The sequence below is a fragment of the Brassica oleracea genome, chromosome C8 (genome assembly GCF_000695525.1).
Source record: "Brassica oleracea var. oleracea cultivar TO1000 chromosome C8, BOL, whole genome shotgun sequence".
NCBI lineage: Eukaryota > Viridiplantae > Streptophyta > Magnoliopsida > Brassicales > Brassicaceae > Brassica > Brassica oleracea.
This window is the reverse complement of record NC_027755.1, coordinates 1,987,948-2,015,417: the sequence shown is the minus strand read 5'-3', so window position 1 is coordinate 2,015,417 and position 27,470 is coordinate 1,987,948. Positions and strand designations below refer to the sequence as shown.

Below are 27,470 nucleotides of genomic sequence, written 5' to 3'. Positions count from 1 at the left end.
GATATGGTGTATGTTAGTTCAATACCCTCCTGATTAGTTATCCAAATTAGTTTACATTTTTTTGTTTTAGTTCCATGTTGACAAAAAAAACTTAGGGTTGGTGTCGAAATCTAACTAAACGTAATAAGATACGTATTAAAAAAAGAATTCTAACAATAGCATACATTGAGAGAATCTTGGTTGATCCCTTATGGACGAGGACTATGAATGATTTAGCTACTCAGACTCTAGATTAATATGAAAAACGTGTTTTGTTTGTGATTTGCAATATAACTAACTTAAGTTTATGAATCTTTTTATGTTAACTTCTCCGGTGGTTTAAACTAATTACATATGATGACGTCAATCAAGGAGGCACACATCAGTCAGTTGATAGACGAGTCTACAAGACTGTAGAGCGCATGCTCTCAGAGAGAGAGAGAGAGTTCAATTTGTTTTTTTTTTTACTTTTTCTAAAGGTTTACTATAGTATAAACCAGTTTTATTATTAACTAAGACACTTTGTTATAAGTTTGACTATGTACAATAGTTTCAATACACAACACCCTCCACATCATCTTTTTTTTTTCCACAACATCTTTTTTCTCTTAATTAATAATTCAACACCCACTTATTTTTTATACTCTACAATGGTTTGTTTAATAAAATTCAACACATTACCCTACTATTTTTATTTTCACATTTTTATTTTGTTCTATGTTTTTTGTGATGAAATATCAATAATAATTATTCGTTGAAATTAAATTAAAATATTTAAGAGCTAAATAAATGATTAAATAACTTTTTTTGTTTTATTTTATAATTTTAGTAAAAAATTAATTATTAAACAACAGGAATATAAAGAGTCATTATTAAAACAAATAAAAATACGAAAACTTAAAATATAATACAATACATTAATTAGCACACAACCCAAATAATAAAACACAAATAACATAATTAATACAATAATTATCTTGTTCCGACCTTCCGCTTTGTTGCATACGCTTAGCATTGTCTTAATCGCCAATCCATTTTCCCAATTTTTGGTTCATGTAGTTGTAATGATTCTTGCAAGAAACTCCACCACATGGAGGATCAAATGAGCAATGCTCATTACAATACTCATCAATTTTACCCCAAAATGATTCGCTATTCTGGTTTCTGCCAACAATGTTGTATGTTCCATATTTGATCCACCCACTCAGTAACACCAAATTTTGCTCAGTGGTCCATTTGATGTTTTTTCGGGTAGCATGGGTTGAATTGTCAGCACCAGGAGTGGCTTCATTACCACCATTTATACCACCAAGAGTCATTTGTGTAGAAAATTCAGGAAATTCAGTTGCTTTAGCATCCGAAACAATTTCATTACCCGTCGGTGTAATATGGATGATAGTTTGGATAGTTGACGGCAAGAATAAACTTGGTGGAAAACCATAATTTGGTGTATTTTGCGGTTGGTTGGAAGATTTATTTTAAAATGGATAGTTGTTGGGATTTAGATAGCTCAAAGGATAGTTAAAAGAATTTTGGTTATTATTAGAAGAGTTTTTGTTGGGGTCTATTTCCTTAATGAAAATAGGATTATGTAGAAAGGAGGATTTATGAGAGACTAAAAATGATTTTTTTATGTGTTCAAATCTAATGAAACAAATTTCTATTTATAGAGTATGAAAAATGAAAAATTTTGATAATTTTTTTTTAAAAATACATAATTTAATATACAATAATTGAATCAAATAATATAGAAGGAGAAAAAAAACAACACAACCAATTAAAAAAAATAATGACCGACATACACTTTTGTCTCAACCAACGGCATAAGCCCATTTCTGCAATCTCTCTCGTCTCCAACCAGATTCAACACGTTTAATCTTTTAAACAAGTTGAAAGCCAATTCACTTTCAATACATCATTAAACATCCTCATTGCAACATGTCAACTGTTAAATTTATAAATTCAGTACACCATTATAAGTAATTTTATACTGATCATATATGTCCTTGTATATATGATGTATATATGATACAATATACATAATATTCGTGCATATACTAAGGATGCAGAACAATTTGACGAATAAACTTGCGTTTGGTATTTTCCTTCAGATATAGTGTATGTTAGTTCAATACCCTCCGGATTAGTTATCCAAATTAGTTTACATTTTTTTTTTTTTGGTTTCATGTTGACATAAAAGGATAGTGTTGGTGTAGAAATCTAAACTAAACATAAATAAATACGTATTAAAAAAAAATAACATACATTTTAGTATTGAAAGCATTTTGGTTTATGTTTATCCTCTAGGGACAAGGACTGAGAATGAAAATTGAACGAGAGCCCACGAAGCATAGGAATATTCATCTTTGGCCACGTCAGACTTGAGACGAGTATTACTAACGTGCACCCGCACACATAAGATAAAACCCATCCGTAATTTGTAAACTCACTCCGAAACGAACCGTTGAGAGAAAAGAGTAAGAAGATCCTTTGTAACGGCTACTTCCTTCCCCATTTGTATCATTCATTCATTCCCCTCACAACTCAAAAAAAAAAAAAAAAAAAAAAGAACGACACCAAGAAACTCTTTCCTTGTCCTCTCGAATCGAATTTTTCTCTGCATATTCGCCATTCTCTGAATCTTTATTCACTGTAATCAATCAGATACAACAATCTGAGGAGAGATGATCAAAGCCGCCATGGATCTCGGCTGCTTGGACTTGGGATGCCTTTCAGTCTCTGACAGGAGAAGCGGCACCGATCCTCTTCAGTTTTCTTCTTCCCCTTCGAAAGCTGGGCAGGTAATATCTGTTTTCAATTCGAGATCTAGTTACATCGGATTTGAAGTTTCTCCCCGTTGAGGCTTTGTAATTTAGGCTTATCGCTGTGGAATCGGATTTAGGTTTTTAGTTGTTGGCCAAGACCTGAGGGTTTTGCCGAATTTGATTGATTCGGGTTCTAGAAATTAGGGTTTCGCATCGCTGTGGTGTGGAATTGAATCGGATTTAGGTTTTTTGGTTGTTTAAGGTGCTTTATGTCCATTTATACATCTCTGGTGGAATGCAGAAAAAATCACCAAGAGAGACATCAGCTCTGAGAAAATCACAATCAAAGAGGTCTTCTCAACGTAAATCCTCACCTCTTGGCTGGTTTCCACGCAGAAGAGGGGATTCATACTTGAATAGGAAGATCAAGAAGCTACAGGTAAAGCTTATATATTGTTGATTAGCAACAACGCAGGGGTATGTCCTGGAATGTTGAAGTTAATGTTTGTGTATAGGAGGAGGTTGGTGGAATGAACCAGACTCTTGATGAGACTCTTGGCGACTCAAATCCACACTACTGCAGAATTGTAAGAGAACAGATGGCTGTTAGAGAGGCTGCAGGGAAGGCCATGGAGCTCCGAAAGGCTGCTCTTGTTGAAGCGTCCTGGTCTAGAATACTCCGAGCTGCTAGGTAATTTCAACGCTTATTATTTTGTGGTTCTTCTCTTTTAACATATTTTTTTTTTCCGGTTTATAGGATACCAAGTTTCGAAGCAGAAACTTTGATGGAGAATGCAGAAAAGGCTGCGGTGGAAGCTTTTGAAGCCGCGTCTGCTTTGGGAGTGATAATGCACGATAAACCAAACAGCTCAAGGAAGCAATATAAAATCAAATCATCAGGAGCACATGGAGGGGGCTCTCCTACTCATACCGTGACAGCTTCTTTTGAAACTGCATTTGATGTAGATAAAGAAGTAGCAGCTGCTGTTAAGACTGCATTTGCTAAGCTTGCAAATTGTCCCTCTCTCAGCAAAGCCGAGATTCGAGATCTTCTGAGGAAAATCTGCGAGAATCCTAATCAACATGAAATCACCGAGGTGTCTTCAGAATGTGACACAGAGTCTGATTCCGAACTACACAAGGTTGATGAGGAAGTGGCTCGATGTGAGGAGACTTCATCTTTCAAAATGAGAAATCTAAAAGTCAAGAGGCGTCAGTCGTTTGGGAAGTTAAACAGGGAGAAGCTAGTGGATATGATGCTTGAGAGGCTTCAGGGCTTACAAGAAGATCAACTCTCAAGTCTTGCCTCTATAGTTGCAACTTGTGGTTTAAGTGAGGCATTGGCTGATGAAGTAAGTAATCAGAGCCTGCAGACCACAAACATTGAACCAACTGTTGCAGATACTTCAACGGATACAAGATCGAGAAGAGATTCTAAATTTGGGTCTTTCCCTGAAGGAAAAACAACAAATGATGGAAAAGAGACAGATATTCCGAGTTTGGACAAGTATCTAGTCAAGCACATGACCAAACTTGAAAGAGAAGTCACTGAAGCCAAAAGGGCTTCAAAGGATGTATTTGAAAAAGGCAGAAACGTTCCACAAGGTGTTGCAAGTGAAACTGTTCCAGATCTAGGAAGCATCCTTGTGAAACATTCTTCAAAGCTTGAGAAGGAGATCGAAGAAGCCAAGAAGAACCATGGAGTAAATCTTAGGACGTACCAAAAGAACTCAAGCAGAAGCAAAGCGCCACTGGTTCCTGTCCCAGACCTGGAAAGTTTGCTAGTGAAGAAGCATGTCTCAAGATTAGAGAAGGATGTTGAAGAAACTATAAGGAACTGCGGGAACATGTATGAGAACGTGAAGAAACCAGGGAAACAAGATGTGCCTGAAGGTTCCAGCCTGGAGAGTTGTATGGTTAAACATGTCTCCAAGCTAGAGAAAGAAGTCCAAGAAGCAAAGAAGAGAAACAAAGAAGATCTTGAAGTAAGAAAGTTGGAAAAAGTTGAGAAAAGTTCTAGTTTGCTGACAGAAGAGATGGATAAAGAGAACATGGATTTGAACAAGAAAACTAAGGGGCAAGAAGAAAGCCTAGACAAGATCTTGGTCAAGCTGGTGCATAGATTGGAAAGAGAGAAAGCCGCTTCAGAAGCAGTTTATGGAAACCTGAGGATCAAACAGAGAAAACAAGAGTCAGAATATGAGAGTTTGGACAAAGTTCTTGTGAAACATGTGCCAAAGCTAGAGAAAGAGAAGCTAAGGTTCAAAGCAGATAGGGAAGCGACCACAACTGTAGTAGAAGAGAAGGAGAATTCAAAGAGCAACAATGAAGAGAGCATGAAGACGGTGAAACCAATTCTGACCAGAAGACAAATGAGGGATAAAGAGATACAAGAAACATGGGGCGGTTTAGGTCTTGGTGAGTCAAAGAGACCTGAAAGCAAGAAAACAGAAGTTAATGAGCATTTGGGAGAAGAGACAAGACCGTTTCTTACCAGGCGACAAGAGAGGGACAAAGAAATGCTGGAAGCTTGGGGTGGGTTAGGACTTGGTGACTCAAGCTTGTTAACAGTTAACAATAAGCATAAAAGGAAACCTGAAAGCGAGAAGATGGAGACAGCAGCACCAGTGTTAACAAGAAGACAAGCAAGGGATAGAGAAATGCAAGAAGCTTGGGGTGGTTTAGACCTTGGGAACGCTATTCGACCAAGTCTGTCAAAACTTGAAAGAGAAAAGGTTCGTAGTTTACGTTTCTTGCATATTTTCAAAACACTTCTTTCTATTAGCAAACTAATCATGTGATCCTGTATTGGTTGTGTTTATGTTCTCTTATTTGCAGGCTGCGTGGATTAAAGCCGAGGAAGAAGAAAGGACTCGAGGAAACTAGTGGCACTGAACTCAATGGAACAGAACATAATCTAGAAAAATGGTAACAAAATGTCATTGTCCATACGAAACTAGCTAGTTTCAAGATTATTGTGTAAATTTCAGTTGGTAACACTGGAACCGTGGAACATTGAATATTGTAAGAAAATTTATTTTGTGTGCGACAAACTTAAAATGTTCACATTAATGGTTGCTGAATATAAGACATGGGCCAAAATACTTTAACATCATTGAAAATCAAAGTTTGCGCAAATAGATTGCAAAACTCGTAATCTACTAATACTAAACTACTAGGTTAAGACCTGAATTTATTTTTCTATATTATCGATAACTTTTTTTATATGTTTAATTATTTTATTTATACATATACAATATTTTTTGTTGTTATTATATAATTTCTTTCCGACGGACGGACGGGTGTTCAATCCGGCAAAATCGAACCAATTAAAACCGAACCGAACCGAAATAGAGAAAGTGGTTTGGACTTGGTAATATCAAATATACCGAATGGATGTCATTTTTGAAAACCGCGGTATATGAATATAGTTTGGTATATAAACCGATCAAACCGAATAAACCGATCATTTAAAATATAATAGTATAATTATATGTAAAGTTTATAATATAAATAAGAATATATACATAATTTATTTTATTAATTTGATTTTTATATTGAAACGTTGTTTTTAGTAACTTAATATTTTGTTTTAAGTTAAAAAGTTATGTTTTATTTGTATCAAATTAAATAAAATATAACGTTTACCCTCTTGTTAACAAATATGAGTGTTTAGATTTAGTTATTTATAATATTATGGATTACTAATTTCTATTATGTAATAACTATTATAATTATTAACTTAATATGTTTACTAAATATTTTAAATAGTAAAAACCAAAATATCTTCATGTTATATAAAAACTAATATCTAATAATATAAATAAAATCCATAAAATACTTTTTTTTTAAACAAATTTTATGGTATTTTGGTATTTTGATATAAAAGCGAATAAACCGAATACCCACGGTATATAAACCAAACCAAAGTAAATATGGTTTTAATATGGTAGCTATTTTTCATAAACCAAAATATCGAAAAACCTAAAAAATCGAACCGAAGCCGAACCGATATCCGGATTGAACACCTCTAGATGGACCGGATCATTTTTTATTAAAAATGGTGGAACTAAACTATGATTAATATATTATGGGTTGATCAGATTGGACATTAAACAAATTATGACACAAAAACTTTATTTTTTTCCACCGAACACATTTTTGAAAAAATTAAACAGTATTGTTTCCACAGTTGAATTATTTTGACATTTATCTTCCATATGGTTTTGAAAAGTTTCAGATCAACCATCGAATTGATACATGTTATTTTAATGCTTTTAGTTGTTTGATTAAGAAAAACTTACATTTTTGTAATTAAAAGTCGTTTTAAAAAATTCAAAATATAACATATAAGAAAAAATCTAACATATAAGAAAAATAAAATATATAAGGTTTCCTTATTTTTGTAATTTTAAGTCGTTTTAAAAAAAATTTAAATATAACATATAAAGTTTCCTCATTTATGTAATTTCAAAGTCATTTAAAAAAAATCAAAATATAACATATAAGAAAAAAATCTAAATTTTTATTATATGGTTAATGTGATTGTTTAATCTTTTTAATAATATAAAATTAAACAAAAATGAAGAAGGATGCAAAAATTGTTATCAAATCTTTATTATTCATAGTCATTAATTGTCATATATATGTTAATCATATTAGGTAATTCTGTAGCTTTTACTCAAGGAAAGAATACACATTTCTTATACTTTGGGTTATATAATGTTGTTAGTTTATTTTTAAACTATACTTTATATTAGATGCTCTAGAATTCTTTGAAATGGAATTTAGAAGGCATTTAGAAATGCCCCCTAGGATTGGAGTTTTTTTTAATTAATACAAAATTATGGTTCTAATTTTTTAAATGCTTCTCAATTAATATACATGAGATATCTACCAAATAAATTGTCAAATTTAAGATAACATTTTCTCATTTAATTGATGAAATGAAAATTTGTTAACATATAAATATATGAAATCTATACTCTATAAAATGAGCTAATTTGAAAGCTCCTGAGCTAGGCCAACTCAGCTTAGATGTTCACAAATTAATTATCCAATGACATCATATATCATACGATAAAAACATATGTTCTTTTCAACTAAACTTCATACATTAAGTAAATCTCAGATTATGATTAAGGCTATCATCCAATAATCTAAAAAAATAAGGTTTTGATTTAAATCAAATTTATGGTGCTTGTGGTTGTTTATGTTCTCTCATTTGGGATTAATGCTGAGGAAGAAGAAAGAACTCGAGGAAACTAATAATGGTATTAAACTCAATGGAACAGAGCAATGATAACAAAAAGTCATTATACGGATCTAGCTAGCTTCAAGAAATATTGTGCAAATTTCAATTGGTAACACTGGAACGTTGGAAAATTGGAAGAAATTTAATTTTGCTTGCGACAAACTTAAAATGTTCACATCAATTGTTGCTGAATTCAAGACATGAGTAAAAATACTTAACATCATAGAAAAAAGTTATCGTAAAATATTGCAAAACTAAACTAAACTTACCAAATAAATTTCAAATGTTGGATTACATTTTCTCCTTTAATTGATGAAAAATCGTAAACAGATAAATATATGCTACATAAAATGAGCTAATGTGAAAGCTCCTAGGCTATGCCAACTCAGCGAAAATGTTCACAAATTAATTATCGAATCAATTTTTTTAAATCAGCCTCACCATATATCATACGAGAAAGCCATATGTTCTTTTCAACTGAAATTCTTACATTGTGACATTAACTAGGGCTGGCCTGTCGTATCTGGCAACATATTCTTTTCAAAATGTCGTATTTTGTTGGATCTTGTTTTTTCCATACAAAAAGTACATCAAATTCTAACAAAGTCCCAAGGAAACTGAATAGGAAAAATTGTTATTTAAATCACCAACTTTCAAATTTGGTTGACAAAAAACCATGAACTTCTTCGTGAACCATTTAAAAGCCTTGAACCCGTGACCAAAAGTACAAATACAGTAAAGCCAAACGCTAGGTTACTTACGATTTTATTAACTATTATAGATACTAATAGTTATAGCTACTAATAGTTATTTGTTCAAAAAAAAAAAAAGATACTAATAGTTATCATCGTCATCTGAAGACAATAGATTGAGAATCCTCTCTTCGTCCCGAATCCCTTCTCCACGAGCATGTTCTCCATGAGCCTATGCTTCACTTCCTTTACCCACAGATTCAACATTCTTTCTCTTTGTTCGTTGAAAGGGTAATTTGTTTCTTTTATCATCCTCTCAAAACTCTGTTCACGTTTCTCTTTTCTTAGAATTAGGGATTTAGGTTTGAAAAAGAAAGGATTTGGGTTTATTAGATTTGGAAACGATGATATGTAGTTTAGCAGAGTTTTGTATCTTCTCTAGTTAATAAAATTGTAAATAGTCTAGTGGTTTAGAATTGCTGCCACTGTAGCTTTGGTCATGGGTTCGAATCTGCTGAGGAACATTTTTTAAAATATTAAACGACGTTATTTACTTTAAGAGAGATTAGTACACACACTAGTTAATAAAATCGTAAGAGGCCTAGAGGTTTAACTTTCCTCTATTTATACTTCTGGTCACGGGTTCAAATCTGTGTGGGAGCGTTTAAAAAAATTTTTAAACGAGTTTCAGAAAGATTTAACGGAAATTAGAAACAGTGGTTAAATCCGTTAAATCAATTTGTTAACCAATGTAACCATATCTTTTTTTTTTTTTGTAAGCAACAACAACAGAATCATGTAAACTCTGCAAATCATGGTAGCTCTACATTCATATGGACAACAAACGACGATTGCTTTCTTGCACTGCGTGCTAGACTGTCAGCCCGTGAATTCTGCGTATGTGGTATATGAATGAGCTCTGAGTTGTAAAAACTTCTCTTCAAGACATGTATATCTTCTAGGTAACTTGCAAAGGCTGGTGATTCTTCTGGTTCTGAAACCATCTTCACCAATTGAGAACAATTTGTTGCAAATGTAACAGTAAGTTGTCTTAGATTCCTCATACACTTCATTTTCCAAATAAGTGCTTCTATGTCCGAGTGAAGTGGCAACTGACTCGCTCTTATATTCCTCGCTCTCATCAAACCATCAAAACCTTCCAAAGTGCTATACCACCCTTGTCCCGAATATACATCCTGATTTTTCCATCATCCATCCGTAAAGCACTAACGACATGGGATATCCAGTACTCTTGCTTCTACTGGTAAACGAGTTTGTTCAATGCCTTGTGTAAGTGAGACATGCGCCTCAGCCCAAAGTAAAGGCTATTTTTCTGCCAGTTTAAGAGTATATCTAGGATCAATGTCCAAATTACTAAAATTTTTGTTGTTTCTTCCTTTCCATATGTACCATAAGATCCATACAAATTGATGGTCCTCCAACTCCGGAGAAACCCTCCAAAATATATGATCTATGTTCGCAAAAAGTGATTGAGTGGAAAAATATCTCGATTCGAAGGAATTCGTGAGAGTGCCCAAACTTGAACCGCCGATGGACATTCAAAAAATACATGATTTATTGATTTCTCAGGTGTCCAAGAGAAAGCCTTCAGAGGAGAGACCGAAGGTCCATACTCTGGACATCGAACTTTCCAGGAGAAAGCCTTCAGAGGAAAGACCGAAAGACCATACTTATGTAGCATTCTTTCTATGTCCGGGTACACTCGTTCTACTTGATATCCAGATTTAATCGTATATCTCTCATTATTTGTAAAATGTCATCCATCGCGATCTGCTGTCTGAATTTGGCTTAATGGTATACTTTCAATTATTTTTACATGTTGAGGATCCATGAGAGTCCGAATGACCTGTAAATTTCATGTCCTCGATGTTGCGTTGATGAGAGAATCCACTTTAAGGTATGGGTAAAGATTGTGTTGATTTTTATTTGCTAGTCTTAGGCGAGTGAAGGGGAGCCATGGATCATTCCATACATAGATAGAAGATCCTATCTCATCCTTTTGATTAGTCATTTGCTAACCAGAGATCTAGCAAAGACAATGCTGCGCCATCCGTAGGACAATGAGTACGATCGAATTGGTTCCAGGGGTGATGCATTCCTGAAATACCTTCCTTTGAAAACACGAGAGAAAAGTGTGTTCGTTTTGTCTATCAATCTCCCAAATTGCTTCCCAAGCATTGATGTATTAAAGTCTGTTAGGTCTTTAAAACCCAAACCTCCTTCTTCCTTGGGACTGCATAGTTTATTCCATGATTTCCAGTGCATACCTCTAGTATTTCCCTCTGAACTCCACCAAAACTGTGTCACTACACTTGTTAGCTTCTTCATTACCGTTTTTGGTATGCGGAAACAGAATGTTATATGGTTTGGCAAAGCCGTTACCACATATTTTATTATCACTTCCTTTCCCCCATTGGTAAAAAACTTGAAAGTCTATCCATTTAATCTATTATTCAATCGATCTTGAACAAAACCAAAAACCTGTATTTTTGATCCTCCCAAATTCTCAGGAATTTCCAAATAAGATCCCATACCGCCTAAATTATGAATCCCTAAAATATCATGTAGTTCATGTCTGATGGGTTCTTCAATTTTGTGACCAAATTGAATCAAAGATTTGTCAAAATCTATCTGCTGACCCGATATCACTTTGTAATCCTGAGAATTGTTTGACATTCCTCCCTTTGTGCTTTACAGAAGAAAAGACTGTTGTCTGCAAAGAACGAATGAAAAATTGGGGGATAAGCCCTTGCAACCTTTATGCCCGTCAGTTGTTTCTCAGTCTCCGTATTTTTAATATTTGCTACCAATATTTCCGTACACATAATAAATAAAGAGATAATAGGTCCCCCTGCCGTAGACCTCTCTGTGGGATTATGTCTCTTTGGTTGACCATTCAATAAGACTTTATACTGTACTGCAGAAATACATTCCATCATTAGTTATGTCCAGTGATGATCGAACCCCATCTTGGACAGTAACTCTTTTATAAAAATCCATTCAACTCTATCATAAGCTTTACTCATATCCGTCTTTATGGCCATAAATTTTTCCTGACATGATTTGTTACTTCCAAACCATGAAACATCTCCTGAACTATCATGATATTGTCAGAGATCAATTTCTCGACAGAAAGGCCGATTGAGTTTCCGGAATAAGTGAGGAAAGACAAGCATTTAATCTTTGGCATAAAACCGTTGATATAATCTTATATCCAATATTACATATGCTTATAGGTCTAAGCTATGTCATATTTGTAGGCCTTTCCGTTTTAGGGATCAAACAAATGTTGATAATATTTAACCTTGTATCCAGTTTCTTTGAGGCCAAAAAATTATTGACCATTTCCAGTAAATCATTTTTTATTATATGCTAAGAATGTTGGAAAAATAGAGCCGTCATTTCATCCGGTCCATGAGTTTTTTCTAGATGCATCATAAATAGAGCTTGTCTTATTTCATCCTCGGTTACTATCCTGATTAACCGCTGATTCATCTGGGGGTGATGGTAGGTATAATCTCGTACAAAAAACCTTCTAATTCCGTGGGAGAAGTTGTCTGAAACAAATCATCAAACTAATCCACTGCATCTTTTTCTACACCTTGATCCTCAATTATCCAGTTTCCCTCAGTATCATAGAGCCCCACAAGCATACTACGACCACGTCATTGTTTTGTGAGAGCATGATAGAATTTAGTATTCAGATCCTCGGATGTAACGACATCTTAAAAATAGCTAAGTCAAAAATATATTAGAGATTTAAATGGCAAGCCAAAATAAGTTGAGGCTTTAAATCGTCCACGAAAAAGTTCATATTTTTTTCAACCAAATTTGAAAGTTGGTGATTTTTTTTTGACGTCAAAAGTCATTCTATTACTCAAACTTGAGGTGGTCTGGGTAACCAAACCGGAATATAACAACCAATAAAATGCAACTCCCTATGGAAGGATCTAGTAGTCTTAGCTAAAAAGTCTGAAATTTGATTGCACGCTCGTGGAACGTGAATGATGTTGAAATCCGGGAAGCATATCTATAGCGTCTCTATCCTCTCCAATTCCGTCGCAAAACTTGGCCAAGCATGAGGTTCCTTTATCATCGCAATCAGCTCCTTACAGTCTGTCCCAAAGGTTTGGCATGGTGAAAGTTGAAGCATGTTCTCCATTGCCCACCGCAGTGCTTCTACTTCCGAATGAAAGGCTGATTCACGTCGAGTGAAGTTTCTTGTCCCCATAAGTTGAATGTTCCCACCACTGTCCATCCAGACCCATCCACAGCCACTAAAGTGAGCAGAGGATGTCCAAGATCCATCTAACATAAAAATATTACCCAAACTTGTGACTTGGGGTTCCTCTGTATTGTTCTCTTGTACCACTGGTTGTACCACTTCGTTCGCATCAAACCATGCTTTGCATTCGCTTTCTGCATGTCGAACTAGCTCCAAAGGATCTCTGTCTATTCCCCTGAAGAGTTTGTCATTCCTAACATCCCAAATATACCAGATTATCCAGAGATAAGGATCCGTGTCTTGTTCTGGCTCGATAATGCTGTTTTTTCTCTAGAATAGGTAATTCATATTTGTGTAGACACTTGGTACTGGAAATATATTTGGGCTTGTTGGAGTTGATGATAAGGACCAAACTTGTAGAGCTGGCAGACATTCAAATATGGTATGGGTTACGGATTCTTCTAGTTCTCCACATCCAAAGTTGGTGATTTAAATGACAATTTTCCCAAATTGAATAACACATGTATTTGATTTCTTTCAAATTATGTTTAGCAAACAATCCAATAGCAATGGATTTTAATTCACTTTCATCAAATACACAATTGAATAACAGTGGATCATTCTAGATTCCAATACCATTAAATTCATTAGAATTCACTAATCTAATAACACCTACTAACTCAAAACCCAAATTATGGTTCAGTTTCACATAACTTCTGTCTTTTCTGTCTCCATTATCCATAGTTGGATGCCAATTCTCAAGTTGGATACTGACAGACTTCAGCCCTGAAACCACAATAAGAAGTGGTGGTATACTTCATTTACAGAGTTGCGGAGGAGGAACGTTCGAGAAACATGCTAATATGTTAAACTTAATTGCCTTAGTTATCAGTTAGTTTATCTCTAGGTATCTTCGTCATGTTTTTTCTACGTCCTTACTACTGACGTTTATATTTTTAGCGCTTTATGGCTATCGTCTATCTAAAGATGATGAATAATAAAAAATATTGTAAGACAAAGCAAAATTGCATACTATACTGATCCAATAAAATGAACAAGGGAATGACTCCAATGAGTAAAACCCTCAAGCTGATCCTATTCATCAATTTTTTGTTTAAAGAAAACTGGAAGCCTTTTCAAGTTGATACATACTCTACTTTATATCAAAGGAAAAATATGAATAACTAGTGGTATTCCGGCGCTACGTGCCGGGTTTGTATGTTTTATTCTTATATGGATTTACAATTCATTTTAAGGTCTTAGTAATAAAGAATATATGTTCGAAAATTTGAAATGAAAATATGTTGAAAGAAAATGATATTTTTTCGATCCATTTGATAGTGGTTAGAGAACATACTTATACTGTTAAGTACCATTTCAAAGTGAAATAGCATAAGTGGTTGTGACTAATCGATTCAATAAAAATAGAATAAAATGCCGATAGTCGTAACAAAGTTAATTTAGTTGGAATTTAATTTTTATTCAGAAAACATACTTATACTGTTAAGTACCTGTGGTCAGTATATAGAAGAAACGACATTTGAAATTTTATTTTAGAGACTAATCTGAATTTCTTACCAAAAAGTAAGGTAGTTAAGCTCATCTTCATCCGTAAGCCGTAAAGGAAAGCTTCTCGAAATTTATTCATTGTAACTCTGATTCTGCTCTACATATTGGATTCAAACAACAACGCAAGCTCAAATGTATCATCCGAAGAACAACACGAAACTCCTAAATTTCAATTCGAAAACCCTAAGTAGAATTAAGGTTTTCTTCGTAAATCATTGATAAAACGATTGAAATGTACCGATTCACAGCTCGCTTCGTCGACAGGAGAATCACAGTTTCGTTCGTCGTCGGAGATGATTTCAACAGCTCGTTGTCGCCGTCGCAACGTTTTTTGTGGTTGCAATTTAATATTTTTTCTAATTTGATTACAATTAAATTAAAGGTATTATCGACTCTTACTCAATTAATAAATGCTATTTATTGATTTTCAGCTTGAAAATTTATTTTGGAGACAAAAACTTAAAATGAGTTATCGAAGTAAATTTCCCTAAGTTTAACTCATTAAGATATTTTGTCTGCCCCCAATCAATGTTGGTCTGGTCGTTGTTTATCACGGTTTTAGTTAGTGTTTTTATTAACTAAAACTAACTATTGATTATTGATAGATACCAATAATACTATGTCTTGTTTCTTAATCAGTTCTCTCACTTTCTATGGGTATACCCACTCCGCAGGAAAGATGAGGTCTATTCAAAATACCTTCAGTTCTCAAACTATGTCGAGACTCACTTCAAAACCCAGATCAAGTCTCTCCAATGTGACAATGGAACAGAGTATGATAACTCTCAGTTTCATAATCTCTTTGCTTCAAACGGAACCACTTTCCGTTTCTCTTGTCCATATACCTCTCAACAAAATGGGAGGTCTGAAAGAATGATTCGTACAATCAAAAATGCAGTACGTACTCTTCTCTTTCAAGCGCAACTACCATCTTCCTTTTGGGTAGAAGCGTTACACACATCTGTTCATATTCTTAATCTTCTTCCCTCAAAGGCTATCGCCAATAAAACACCTTTGACTACTCTATTCAAAAAGCCTGTCTCCTATTCTCATCTAAGGGTATTTGGCTGCCTTTGCTACCCAAACCAAAACAACTCAACCACTAAAAAGCTTTCTCCTCGCTCTTCTAAATGTATACTTCTTGGTTACCCTCAACTTCACCGAGGTTACCGTTGCTTTGACTTGAGTACTAAAAAGATCATCATCTCGCGTCACGTTACGTTTGATGAATCCACCTTCCCATACAAAGATTCAAAGTCAACTACAAGCTCCCCATACAAGTTTCTGGAGCACCAAACTGATCCTTCTCCTATCTTCAAAAACATCTTACAAAACACTACTGTGAATATTCCTCCTCCAGTGGTTGTCCCTGCTGATGTGCAAGCGCCAACTCAAACTGCTTCTTCAGCAGCTGAGTATCCTAGGCATTCGATGACCACTCGCTCCAAACGTGGAATTCGAAAACAAAAACAAGTATTGTCTTTACTGACACAAACTTGTTCTCCCCTTCCAAAAAGTCATGTTCAAGCAAGACTTGATCCCTTTTGGGACGCATCAATGACAGACGAGTACAATGCCATTATGAAAAGTCAGACTTTTGATCCTGTTCCTCGTCAGAAAAACACTAATATCGTGCGCTCTCTTTGGCTACACAAGCATAAATATGATGCTAATGGCGTGTTTAAAAGGCACAAATCCAGGCTCGTCGCTAATGGAAAATCCCAAGAAGAGGGTGTGGATTTTTCAGAAACTTTCAGCCCTGTTGTTAAACTAGCTACGATTCGAAGTGTTCTTCATGTTGCTTTAGCCAACCATTGGCAGATTAATCAGCTTGACGTGCAGAATGCTTTTCTACACGGAAACCTTGATGAAGATGTTTATATGTTTCAACCTCCAGGGTTTGTGGACAAGAACAAAACTGATTATGTTTGCAAATTAAAAAGAGCCTTATATGGCTTAAAACAAGCTCCTAGAGCTTGGAATGCAAGATTTGTGGAATTTATTACTAAACAAGGTTTTATGCAAAGCAAAAGCGATGCAAGTTTGTTTGTGTACAGGAAAGACAAAGACTTGGCTTACATCTTGCTCTACGTAGATGACATAATCATCATCTCGTCATCACCTACACTACGTGAGAAAGTCATAGAAGCAATGAAAACAGAGTTCCCAATGTCAGACTGTGGCCTCATCAACTCTTTCCTCGGCATCTCAGCTATTTTCAATGATAAAGGGCTCTTCCTTAATCAAACAAAATATGCTGAAGACATCATCCAACGTGCTGGAATGCAAGAATGCAAACCCGTCGCCACTCCAGTCGATCTCAAGTCCAAGCTAGGTGATAAGATCGGCACACCTTTGAAGAACCCCACCGAATACAGGAGCTTGGCAGGAGCGTTGCAATATCTTACATTCACTAGGCCAGATATAGCCTATGCTGTCCAACAAATCTGCCTCTTCATGCATGATCCGAGAGATCTTCATATGCAAGCACTACGTCGCATCCTTCGCTATCTACAAGGAACAAAATCGAAAGGTCTCCAACTCCTGCGTGATCAACCACTGAAGCTAACTGCATACACAGATGCTGATTGGGCAGGTCGTCCAACAACACGCCAATCCACGTCCGGATTCTGTCTCTTCCTCGGCGACAATCTTATATCATGGTCCGCTAAGCGCCAGCCTACGTCTCCAGATCAAGCGCAGAAGCTGAGTACAAGGGAGTCGCCAATGCTGTTGCTGAAGCTTGCTGGATACGCAATCTTTTATTGGAGATGCACTGTCCTCTGACTCAAGCAACATTGGTCTACTGTGATAATATCAGTGCCGTCTACCTTTCCTCTAATCCTGTACAACATCAACGCACAAAACATGTGGAGATTGATATCCACTTTGTCCGAGAAAAAGTACAAATGGGAGAGGTTCGAGTTCTACACATTCCGTCATCCTCTCAATACGCTGACATCTTTACGAAAGGACTTCCAACGTCTTTATTCAACGCATTCAGGTCCAGTCTCAGCATTTCGGATCTCCATGCTTCGACTGAGGGAGGGTGAAAGATACCAATAATATTCTATTATTTGGTTACGATTGCTTACCTATATTTGTGGGAATATCCCTGATATTGTGTAGCAAACTTGTGTATATAATCGAATGTAAAGCAGTGAAGTAAAGAGAGAGAAACACTTTCATTTACAATTATTTCTTCTTATATTGGCTCGCTCAACTTACATATTATTTTTTGGTAAATATACTTATTTGAAAACTTGGCTCATTATTTTTATATATATTTTAGCTTGCTAATATTTTTATAGTGGAATTCTGTTTATTTAGTTATCTAATTGTATTTATGTGTTCATTGAAAACTCATCTATAGATGTGTATTTAGCTTATTTTGGTTGGTTTCAACCAAAAAAAAAATCCTATATATTTCTGACAAAAATACTCAAGATATATATTAATCATATATAAAATATTATTTTGTGTGCTTGAAATGATTCACTTTACTAATTTATGTAATGCAATATAAATAAATTAATTTTAATTATAAATATGATTTATTTATATAAATATTATTATAAAAAAAGAAACAATTTATGCTGATATTAAAAAATATTTCTGAACCAGCCACCGATCTCAAGCTTTCTTTTCCTTGATAAGTTATATGGAACAGGGCAACCGTTCGTAGCTGAAGGCGAGAAGAGTTTTCTAGAACTTAGAATCTTGTTGACGTAAGTGTTCTCAAGGTCCTCAGTGAAGGTGAATGGAGTTGGCGGTTGTATGTTCTGTTGATGGCATCGTTAAATAACATGAAGGTGGTGTTGTAAGTTGAGGGTTAACTGGAATTTAAATTATTAGAATTATAACTTAACATCGAGTTCGAGGCAGTCAAATGAAAGGAAAAAAAACAGCAATAGGTATTAAATAAGGAAACAAACGAATCTATTCAAACATACAAAAAGCCTAAATCAAAGGGAGTAGTTGTGGTGGACAGACGCGATGAGAACTACATAACTTTGAAAGTTAAGCTTTGCGCAGCTTTTTCCCAGAGTACACCTCTTCCGGAAGAGGAATCATCTCAGCATTAATTCCATGTGAGTAGGTAAAGTTGGAGTGGCAGCTGCAGTTCCTTCAACCATCAACAACATCAATGCCACCGTTGGTCTTAGGGGCTTCTCTGGTCGCACCATGAGAAGCCTTAAGTGTTCACAGCTCCAGCGCCAGCGTTCCTTTCTGTGCATAGACAATTCAAAAAATGGAGAACTAAATAGAGTGAGCCAAGTACACATATAGACAATGGGTAGCACGTGCATGTTCCGCAAAGTTTGGCATGGGCTGACGTTCATTGTCATCGAAGGTCCTTGCTGTGGTTAGAGACTGATGTTTAGAAGAAGAAAACTTGAACTCGAACAGCTTTAACTTGAAAGTGTAGGGTCTGCCTACTAAATCTTTTAGATATGTTTGCAGTGGTCTCGCCTTTGCGTCTTCAACAGATGCATCCTGTGATTACAGAATCAATTTTCTGGACACCTTCATACTTGGTTCAGGTTGCGGAAGACCCGCCATCCTTGACACATCCTGCGTAATTTTATGTTTCAGAGATTGAGAACTGAAGCACGCTAAGTGTATAGTTGAAATGAGGGTGGTAGAAAGTCTAACGCTTCCAGGAAGTTCTGGCTGGCTAGACACTCTTGATCAAAATAGAAATGGGTGCCCTATGTAGCATATAGGAAGACTAAACCTGATAGCAAAGTAAAGGAAAACATTAATGTAAATAACAATATGAGTACCTCCAACTAATTTGGACTAATAAGATGACCTAGGCTCAACACGTAGGAGATTTAATTTATCATGGAGGTGGTGCGAGCATCAGAAACACTGAGGTACACAGTTGTATCACTTCAGAGTGGGGACGATGTGATATCATAGAACATGCTAAAAACAAAAGCTACTTCTATGAATCCAATTTACGTATATAAAATGATTTTGGTGTTACATGCCTCTCAATTCTTAGGCTCAGCATTATATCTAAAATACTTAAGCAAAACAGTATGAACGCAAAGTTTTGGAAACAAACCTGATAATTGGGTGTTCGTATTGGCAAGTAACATCAGTTGATCATGAACAACTCTGTAGGTATAGGGTTTGTGGGGCTGTTAACCGCTACAAAGGTTGTATACAAAAAAAAAAATTTACCAAACTCAAATTTTCTAAAAAATTATAGATATGTCGCATATGACGGAGAAGACATACATTCCCATCAATTGAAACCATGTCAATCCCCACAAGTTGTCCTCTGGATCTCGTTTGAGTTGCTCTGTAAGTTCAGATATTTATATTTGAAGCTTCAGCCGGTTATTGTGTATGCGAAGAGTTCGATTGAATGCTTTTCAGTGGGAGGAGTGGGTTAATCACGCAAAAAATCGGAGTTAAGAATAGATTAATGGAAGGTTAAGACGTTATGGGAGAGATCGGATCGTCGCTTTAGTTCTGAAAAAAATTTGTCGGCTGTCTTGCACGAAGAAGAAGAAGAAATGTAAGACCCGATCCCGGCCGACTAGGCCGCAGTCGATGCCTCACGTCGCTCGGTCCATACCTGGCCGAACCTCTCAAAATTTTTGCCGTTTATTTAAAACATCGCCCATAGACGAGGGCAAACTCAGATCTTAGCTCAAGACTACCATAGTCTTTTCCTAGCTTAGATCAATTCAACACATACACAGCGGAATAAAATCTATCATCCATTGGTCTATAACCAATCTAACACTTGTCTGGTCGAATCACCTCAGCTGTGGTAAGTCTACCCAGCTACCAACTAGCTCTAAGGTCGATCTTAAACCCGAATCAAGTCATACGAATCGGAGGTTCCATTTCCCTAATCCATTCTTTCTAGTACTAAGAAAGGGTTACTAGATCATACCTTAGCCACATCCACGGAGCTTGTTAGCTCATCGGCCCAGCTGCTCTAGCTGAATGAACTCATAGACCAGCTGATTGAGCTGTCACACTCAAACTTAGTTAAGACCGAGCTATGGCCAGCTGCCATATACTGCGTCCAGCTCCTTTACTCATCAAACAACTCCCTTAGGTACTTAGTCATTCAGCCAACCGTCCCTTCAGACTTAAGTAACCCTTGATACCCTTCAAACAGCTAAGGATATGTGCATTTGGCCATTCCCGGCTTATACATCATCCAACATCCTTTTGCCTTATCAGCTTGTGATACAAAGTCCAGCTCATGGACTAACAATTCCCATCATATCCTAGGTCAATCAACCAACCACCCCACATGACTCAGAACTGATGAGTCTTCACACTTACCTAACCGGCCATGGAACCATGTCCCATTGGAGCCGATCAATCCTGCTCTATCATCCGGTGCATCCTTTGATCAATCAGAGCAGACACCCTATTTTATCACCAATGGATCAGGTCGTCCATCCTTTCCCAAGATCAGATAACACACGGCCTTCCTTGAATAATAACACCCAAACTCAGTACTTATGGTCCACACCACCAAGTACTAGCTATACTCTTCTTTATGGCTCTTAGCCAATGATTTGCACATATCTTACCAGCACCAAGGTTGATAACTAACATTCCTTATGATAAATAATCATAAGTGACAAACATATCACAACACACAAGCATATGATCCGACAACCTAACACAAGGATCTATCATTGCATGGTTGGTTCCTTATCTAAACATCAATATACTCTTAGGTGCAATTTTGACCTCAAGCAAACATGCTCCAAAAATTAATTAAAATGCCAATAATTATTGTAAATCCTCAAAGTAGGTTTCCCATCAACAGAATCCAACCCAAAGGTCCGGATCATGTGAAACCCGACTTTGGTCAGTCTAGCCGATGGCCAAGGACAATCACTTCCTGAACCGGCCAAGGCCCTGGTTCAGTGCCTCCATTTACATCACAATATATGGTCTTCAAGGGGCGTGCCTTACTTGGCCTTTATCACACCACAAGAGACAGAAATATAAACTGGAAAGTAATTATAAAATCGGTTACCTTATACTTGATTTTGTTAGATCATGCGCCTCCTCTTATCATGTTCGGCCATGCTCCTCCAGTGCACGCCTCTACCAATCCTTATCATATACTTCCAGTATTGATAAGATCTCTCCATGGGCCGCACCAATAATCCCTTCCATTGAACTCCCATGAAACCACTTTCTACACTGCATCCGCCTTCAAGGCTGTTCATTCCATTGAGAGTGGAGTATGGCCTTCTCCCTTCTCTCCTGACCATTTGCGTGTGTTCCCAAGACATAGAAGAAGCCTAGGACGTGATCATCTATGATCAAACACCATCACATGGTTGTTCCCAACTCCCATGAAACTGCCTTCCCATGCACCTCTCCCCTTAAGGTTGTCTTGGCCATTGGAAGTGGAATCCGGCCATCCCTCGTCTTGGATGTTGAATCTGTCTAACTCTCCGCCTTTTCTCTGTTTTTCTTTGTGTTTCAGGGTGTAGGCGGAAGCCCTAGCGTGCCTGCAAAGGAACGGACTTGCCTTCCTTATATAGGAGAAGGGGTGGTTACTTTTTAACCATTGCATCCCTTCGGTATCATTTCTGACCATTGATTTAATCAATGGATCAAATCACACCCATTCACCTATGGCAGTTACCAGACGCCCTGGAACTTTCAAACTACTCCTGGACATGTCCAAAACAAGCCCACACGGATTACCCATGCCCATGGCCTGACCAGAAGAACCCACCGGCCCATAGCCATCCTTGGCCATCTAACCGGCCTGGTAACCGCCCAGAACTGACACACTGGTCCGAGCTTCCAACACTCCATCCAGCTGATTTGAGCTGACTTAGTAGTCCAGCTAGCTGAGCTGGCCAAACTTGATGTGAGCTACACTGAGCTTGTCCGATCTTCGCCCATCTTACCGAGCTTCGTTCTCACATCGTCCAGCTGTCTCATCACTCGTCCAGCTTGCTCTCTTCATCTTATTCAATCTTACTAAGTCCCTTGGTCTATTTCCAGACCTAGACTTAGTTTTCTCATGATCCATCTTGATCATTCACATCATTACAGCTTGTTCACGATCAATTCCCATGATCTGAACCAAAGCAGTCCCGTTTCGGTTGAAACGTCTATGTCCCATATCAAGTTCCAGGAATGGGGACATGACAAGTCTCCCCCACTTAGGATGGATTCGTCCTCGAATCCAGTGTTGCTGACGTCCTGTCTCAAGACAAAAGGTTCCAATCGAACTCTTTGCATCCGGAACATGGAGCATGCTCGATTGGCTCTTCCTAACCAATTCGTTGCATCTCCCTCCTTATTCCTTCTCACTGATCACGTCTCGATCATCATAAATACAAGTCTCCCCCACTTAGGATGGATTCGTCCTCGAATCCAGTGTTGCTGACGTCCTGTCTCAAGACAAAAGGTTCCAATCGAACTCTTTGCATCCGGAACATGGAGCATGCTCGATTGGCTCTTCCTAACCAATTCGTTGCATCTCCCTCCTTATTCCTTCTCACTGATCACGTCTCGATCATCATAAATACAAGTCTCCCCCACTTGATAGAGATTTAACCGAAAATCTTATCAAGTGGTTCATCTGGTTTTGCTTATGTCACCCTTACTTGGCTACTTCGACCACAGTCGAGGGTCCATCAAGCACCCATACAAAGACATGACTTGTGTCACTGGTCCAACTCTCCAGCTTGGGGTCCTAGTAGACACCAAGTCCATATCTCTCTTTAGAATGTCGTCTACTCTAGACTTTATTCTTTTTCGGATATTACTCCATGAATAGATCAAATTCAGTCCCTAGGAACATACTGCGTACTCAAGTCTTAGTAGATTTAACCAATCTCCAAGCCACTCAATACACCAGCCAAGTCCTAGCGAACATGTTCCAATCTTTAGGCTGCTCACTCTAACATGAGTCCTAACAGAATGTTATGTTTCCTTAAGTCTTTCCCGGACACTAAGGTTTATGATTCCAGCCACCAATTACTGGATCATTCCTTAATCGGCCACAACCTCTCCCAGCTTGGCCATATTGCGATCTTTGTCCATACTAGACTAAACCGCCTCATTTTGACTCTGTCCACACCGGACTTTGTCATATTTTGATCCTAGTCCATTTAGGACGTGATCATATTCCAGTCCTGGTCCACTCAGGGACTCGACCGTGCATTCCGACCATAGGTCCATCTCCGAGTAGGTCATGTCTGACCCTCGTCCCTTACCAAACTTGATCATATTGCGGTTATGGTCCACTCCGGGACTCAGCCGTCTCACCCCAACCTTAGGTCAATCTCTGACTTGGTTGTGCTGTGATCCTCATCCCTCACCGGACATAATCGTCTTCAGCTCGGCCATCTCGGCAGGAGCCATACAATAGGGACTTTTGGACATTGGGGTCGTCCCTTGTTTCAGTTCTGCTATGAACGGGTCAGTCCTATCAGAGGAAATGCCATGTAGCGCCCGATGAACGTCCTCGAACTCCCTGACCTGCGGAATCCCGTCCGGGTTACCACCCCCACGACCTCCCCAGTGGTAATGGTAGCCAAGTAGGCCTCTCAACCAGTTGCAAGCATCCGTTCGGTACGGACTGCTGAAACCACAGAGGTCGAACAAATTCCTTAGAAGCTAATCGGGGTTTCACAACCCATCTCAAACTTCAGCCGTACACGGTGACAGTCAAGGGTGGCCCAATGATTTCAAAGCCAGTCCATACCTAAAATCACTTCATGATTCTCAAGGCGGACAACAATCAGATCCGCAGACATTACCCTGTCTGTGATCAACAATCAGATCAGCAGGCATTACCCTGTCTGTGATCAATATCGGGATGCCCTTTATCAGCCCTAGTGAATGCATCACTTGCCGTCCGGCCGCATTCACTATGCAAGGATCATCCCCAGTTCCTGTCCGGAACAAATCTTTTCCAATCATTCATGGGCTCACAAAGCTATGTGTAGCTCCAGTGTCAAACAATACGTGTGTTTCCATACCACCAATACTCAAGGTCCCTTCACAAGGTCCATTCAAAGTATCTAATTCCATTTGGACTCGTTTGAGTAAGCCGACCCAGGTCCTTCTCCGGACTCGATTGCATACCGAACCTGGTCAACTCTCCTGGTCACTTGCCATACTGGTCAAGCCCCAACCGATCCATATGGATCCACAAGGAGTAACGCTTATCTCTGTTGAGTCCAGGTAAAATCATGTAATCCCTAAGTTACTCTTCCTTAGCGGATTTGCCATGTTCCCCAGGCTGCTCATTCCATAAGCATTGCCTACCTCAGATTGATTCACAACATCTCGTTGTAATCATTCAATATGATTCTGTTGGAATCATCTCAGGTCATGACCATACCATAAGGAACGTCCCTCATGACATTGCCAATCACTAAATACCTCCACAACATTAGGTATCTAGTTGAGTAGGATCTCGATTTGATATCACCTTTGGAAAACGTCCCATACCATTCTCCAAAGTGTCACACTTCCATAAATGTCTCATACCATTCACGAGAGTGTTTATAATATACCTCAATCCCCATCATTCAAAGATACATAGCATTATGTTTCCAATTCCTCTTGGAATTGATCCATTTCATTCACTCAATCTTAAGGAATCCGACCTTGACTTACACTGAGTCCAAGCTGATCCATCTGATCCCAAGCCCACTCATGTACTAGCCGTGATCAGCATGAACATCGCATATGCCCACTTGTTTTGAACGGCCACCAAGGGGTAACACAAACCTCCAAGAGAGTGCTGCACGTTTCTTTCGACCTAAACCACTCTCTGGTCCATGTTACTTCCTTTGTCCAGGTCGTCCATACAAAGATCTTGCATTGCGTCCATCGTCCAATCTGTCTATTACTCCCAAATAACTAGATAAACTAACCTTTCTGTTTTCAGGGCCTTGCCCTTGGAGAGTGCATCTTGGCTAAGCCGGATCATCTTGCAACTTCCCCGTTCACAAGCATGAAACCCAATCTTACCTCAACTCTCACTTGGTTCACCACAGCTAAGGTTCCAAGTCATCTTAGTTTTCAGAAATAATTTCGGTTTAAAACTCAACTTCTTTGAGCACTGTCCTTAACAGGATCAAGCATGCTATGATACCAACTTGTAAGACCCAATCCCGGCCGACTAGGCCGCGGTCGATGCCTCACGTCGCTCGGTCCATACCCTGACCGAACCTCTCAAAATTTTGCCCATTATTTAAAACATCTCCCATAGGCGAGGGCTAACTCAGATCTTAGCTCAAGACTACCATAGTCTTTTCCTAGCTTAGATCAATTCAACACATACACAGCGGAATAACATCTATCATCCATTGATCTATAACCAATCTAACACTTGTCTGGTCGAATCACCTCAGTTGTGGTAAGTCTACCCAGCTACCAACTAGCTCTAAGGTCGATCCTAAACCCGAATCAAGTCATACGAATCGGAGGTTCCATTTCCCTAATCCATTCTATCTAGTACTAAGCAAGGGTTACTATATCATACCATAGCCACATCCACAGAGCTTGTTAGCTCATCGGCCCAGCTGCTCTAGTTGAATGAACTCATAGACCAGCGGATCGAGCTGTCACACTCGAACTTAGCTAAGAACGAGCTATGGCCAGCTGCCATATACTGCGTCCAGCTCCTTTACTCATCAAACAAATCCCTTAGGTACTTAGTCATTCAGCCAACCATCCCCACAGACTTAAGTAACCCTTGAGAGCCTTCAAACAGCTAAGGATATGTGCATTTGGCCATTCCCGGCTTATGCATCATCCAACATCCTTTTGCCTTATCAGCTTGTGATACCAAGTCCAGCTCATGGACTAACAATTTCCATCATATCCTAAGTCAATCAACCAACCACCCCACATGACTCAGAACTGATGAGTCTTCATACTTACCTAACCGGCGATGGAACCATGTCCCATTGGAGCCGATCAATCATGCTCTATCATCCGGTGCATCCTTTGATCAATCAGAGCAGACACCTTATTCCATCACCAATGGATCAGGTCATCCATCATTGCCCAAGATCAGATAGCACACGGCCTTCCTTGAATAATAACACCGAAGCTCAGTACTTATGGTCCACACCACCAAGTACTAGCTATACTCTTCTTTATGGCTCTTAGCCAATGCTTTGCACATAGCTTACCAATACCAATGTTGATAACTAACATTCCTTATGATAAATAATCATAAGTGACAAACATATCACAACACACAAGCATATGATCTGATAACTGTGGGAACCGAAATTCGCACTGTCGATTTCCGTTTAAATTAGAAAAATAAGGTAAACCCTAATTTCTCAGAGGTCCAGGATATCTGTTAAACCACACGCCAAGCAATCAGAACACGCAAGTAAAGACGAAAAGAGATAAGAAATCGTAAAAGAGAGCAAAAAGAGTTTTATTCCGAATTCGTGTATGAGCGTTACAACAATGTAGAAGCCTCGGCTATGAGAGCTGTCGGCGAGATTCCTAGTTCTAACAACCTAAGACTGCAAAACCTAGTTGAGTCGCAGCTCGAAATAACAAAAACGGAAAGTTGCCTAATTGCTCTAAGTGCTAAGTTTGCTCTCAAAAAAGTTCTCCTCCATGCCTCTCGCCTAGGACTCCTTATATACTGGCTCGAAGGTCGGTTTACGCTTTTCCTCTTCTGATGACCCCAACAGTTAGCCCCCCAGCTCATTAGAACAATGAGCTTCTAGGGTGAGGTTTTAGCGAGTGGCTTGGCAAGTTAGGTGAGGTAGGCGGAATTAATGGTCGAAAAGGTCCGTGGTAAGTGGTCTTCTCGCTCTTCTAAAAGTAGAACGCGATAAGATTGGGGTTGTGCCTTATGACGGATGCCTACGTACCCTTGTTGAAGGGATCAATCCTTTCGTAGTTCGTCTTGGAGTTAAGGTTTGTATGACTAGTTTTCCAGCGAGACCTTTACGGTCTGA

The 27,470-nt window shown here is 38.1% G+C and overlaps 1 protein-coding gene across 1 annotated transcript; it reads left to right on the top strand.

The window, feature by feature from the left end:
- Positions 1–2,545: 2,545 nt before the first annotated feature.
- LOC106307968 (calponin homology domain-containing protein DDB_G0272472) lies at positions 2,546–5,836 on the top strand. The gene is made up of 5 exons (XM_013745069.1): positions 2,546–2,780; positions 3,046–3,183; positions 3,260–3,435; positions 3,502–5,479; positions 5,583–5,836. Exons 1-5 carry the CDS (start codon positions 2,664–2,666, stop codon positions 5,628–5,630), a joined length of 2,457 nt encoding a protein of 818 aa, XP_013600523.1. The 5' UTR covers positions 2,546–2,663; the 3' UTR covers positions 5,631–5,836.
- Positions 5,837–27,470: the final 21,634 nt, after the last annotated feature.

What these genes read in the sequence shown, in the direction of transcription:
- LOC106307968 (XM_013745069.1), top strand. Translation starts at nt 2,664, where the DNA reads ATGATCAAAGCCGCCATGGATCTCGGCTGCTTGGACTTGGGATGCCTT. An exon ending in GGAAGATCAAGAAGCTACAG is followed by an intron (nt 3,184 to 3,259) that starts GTAAAGCTTATA and finishes GTTTGTGTATAG; the next exon opens with GAGGAGGTTGGTGGAATGAA. An exon ending in CAAAACTTGAAAGAGAAAAG is followed by an intron (nt 5,480 to 5,582) that starts GTTCGTAGTTTA and finishes TCTTATTTGCAG; the next exon opens with GCTGCGTGGATTAAAGCCGA.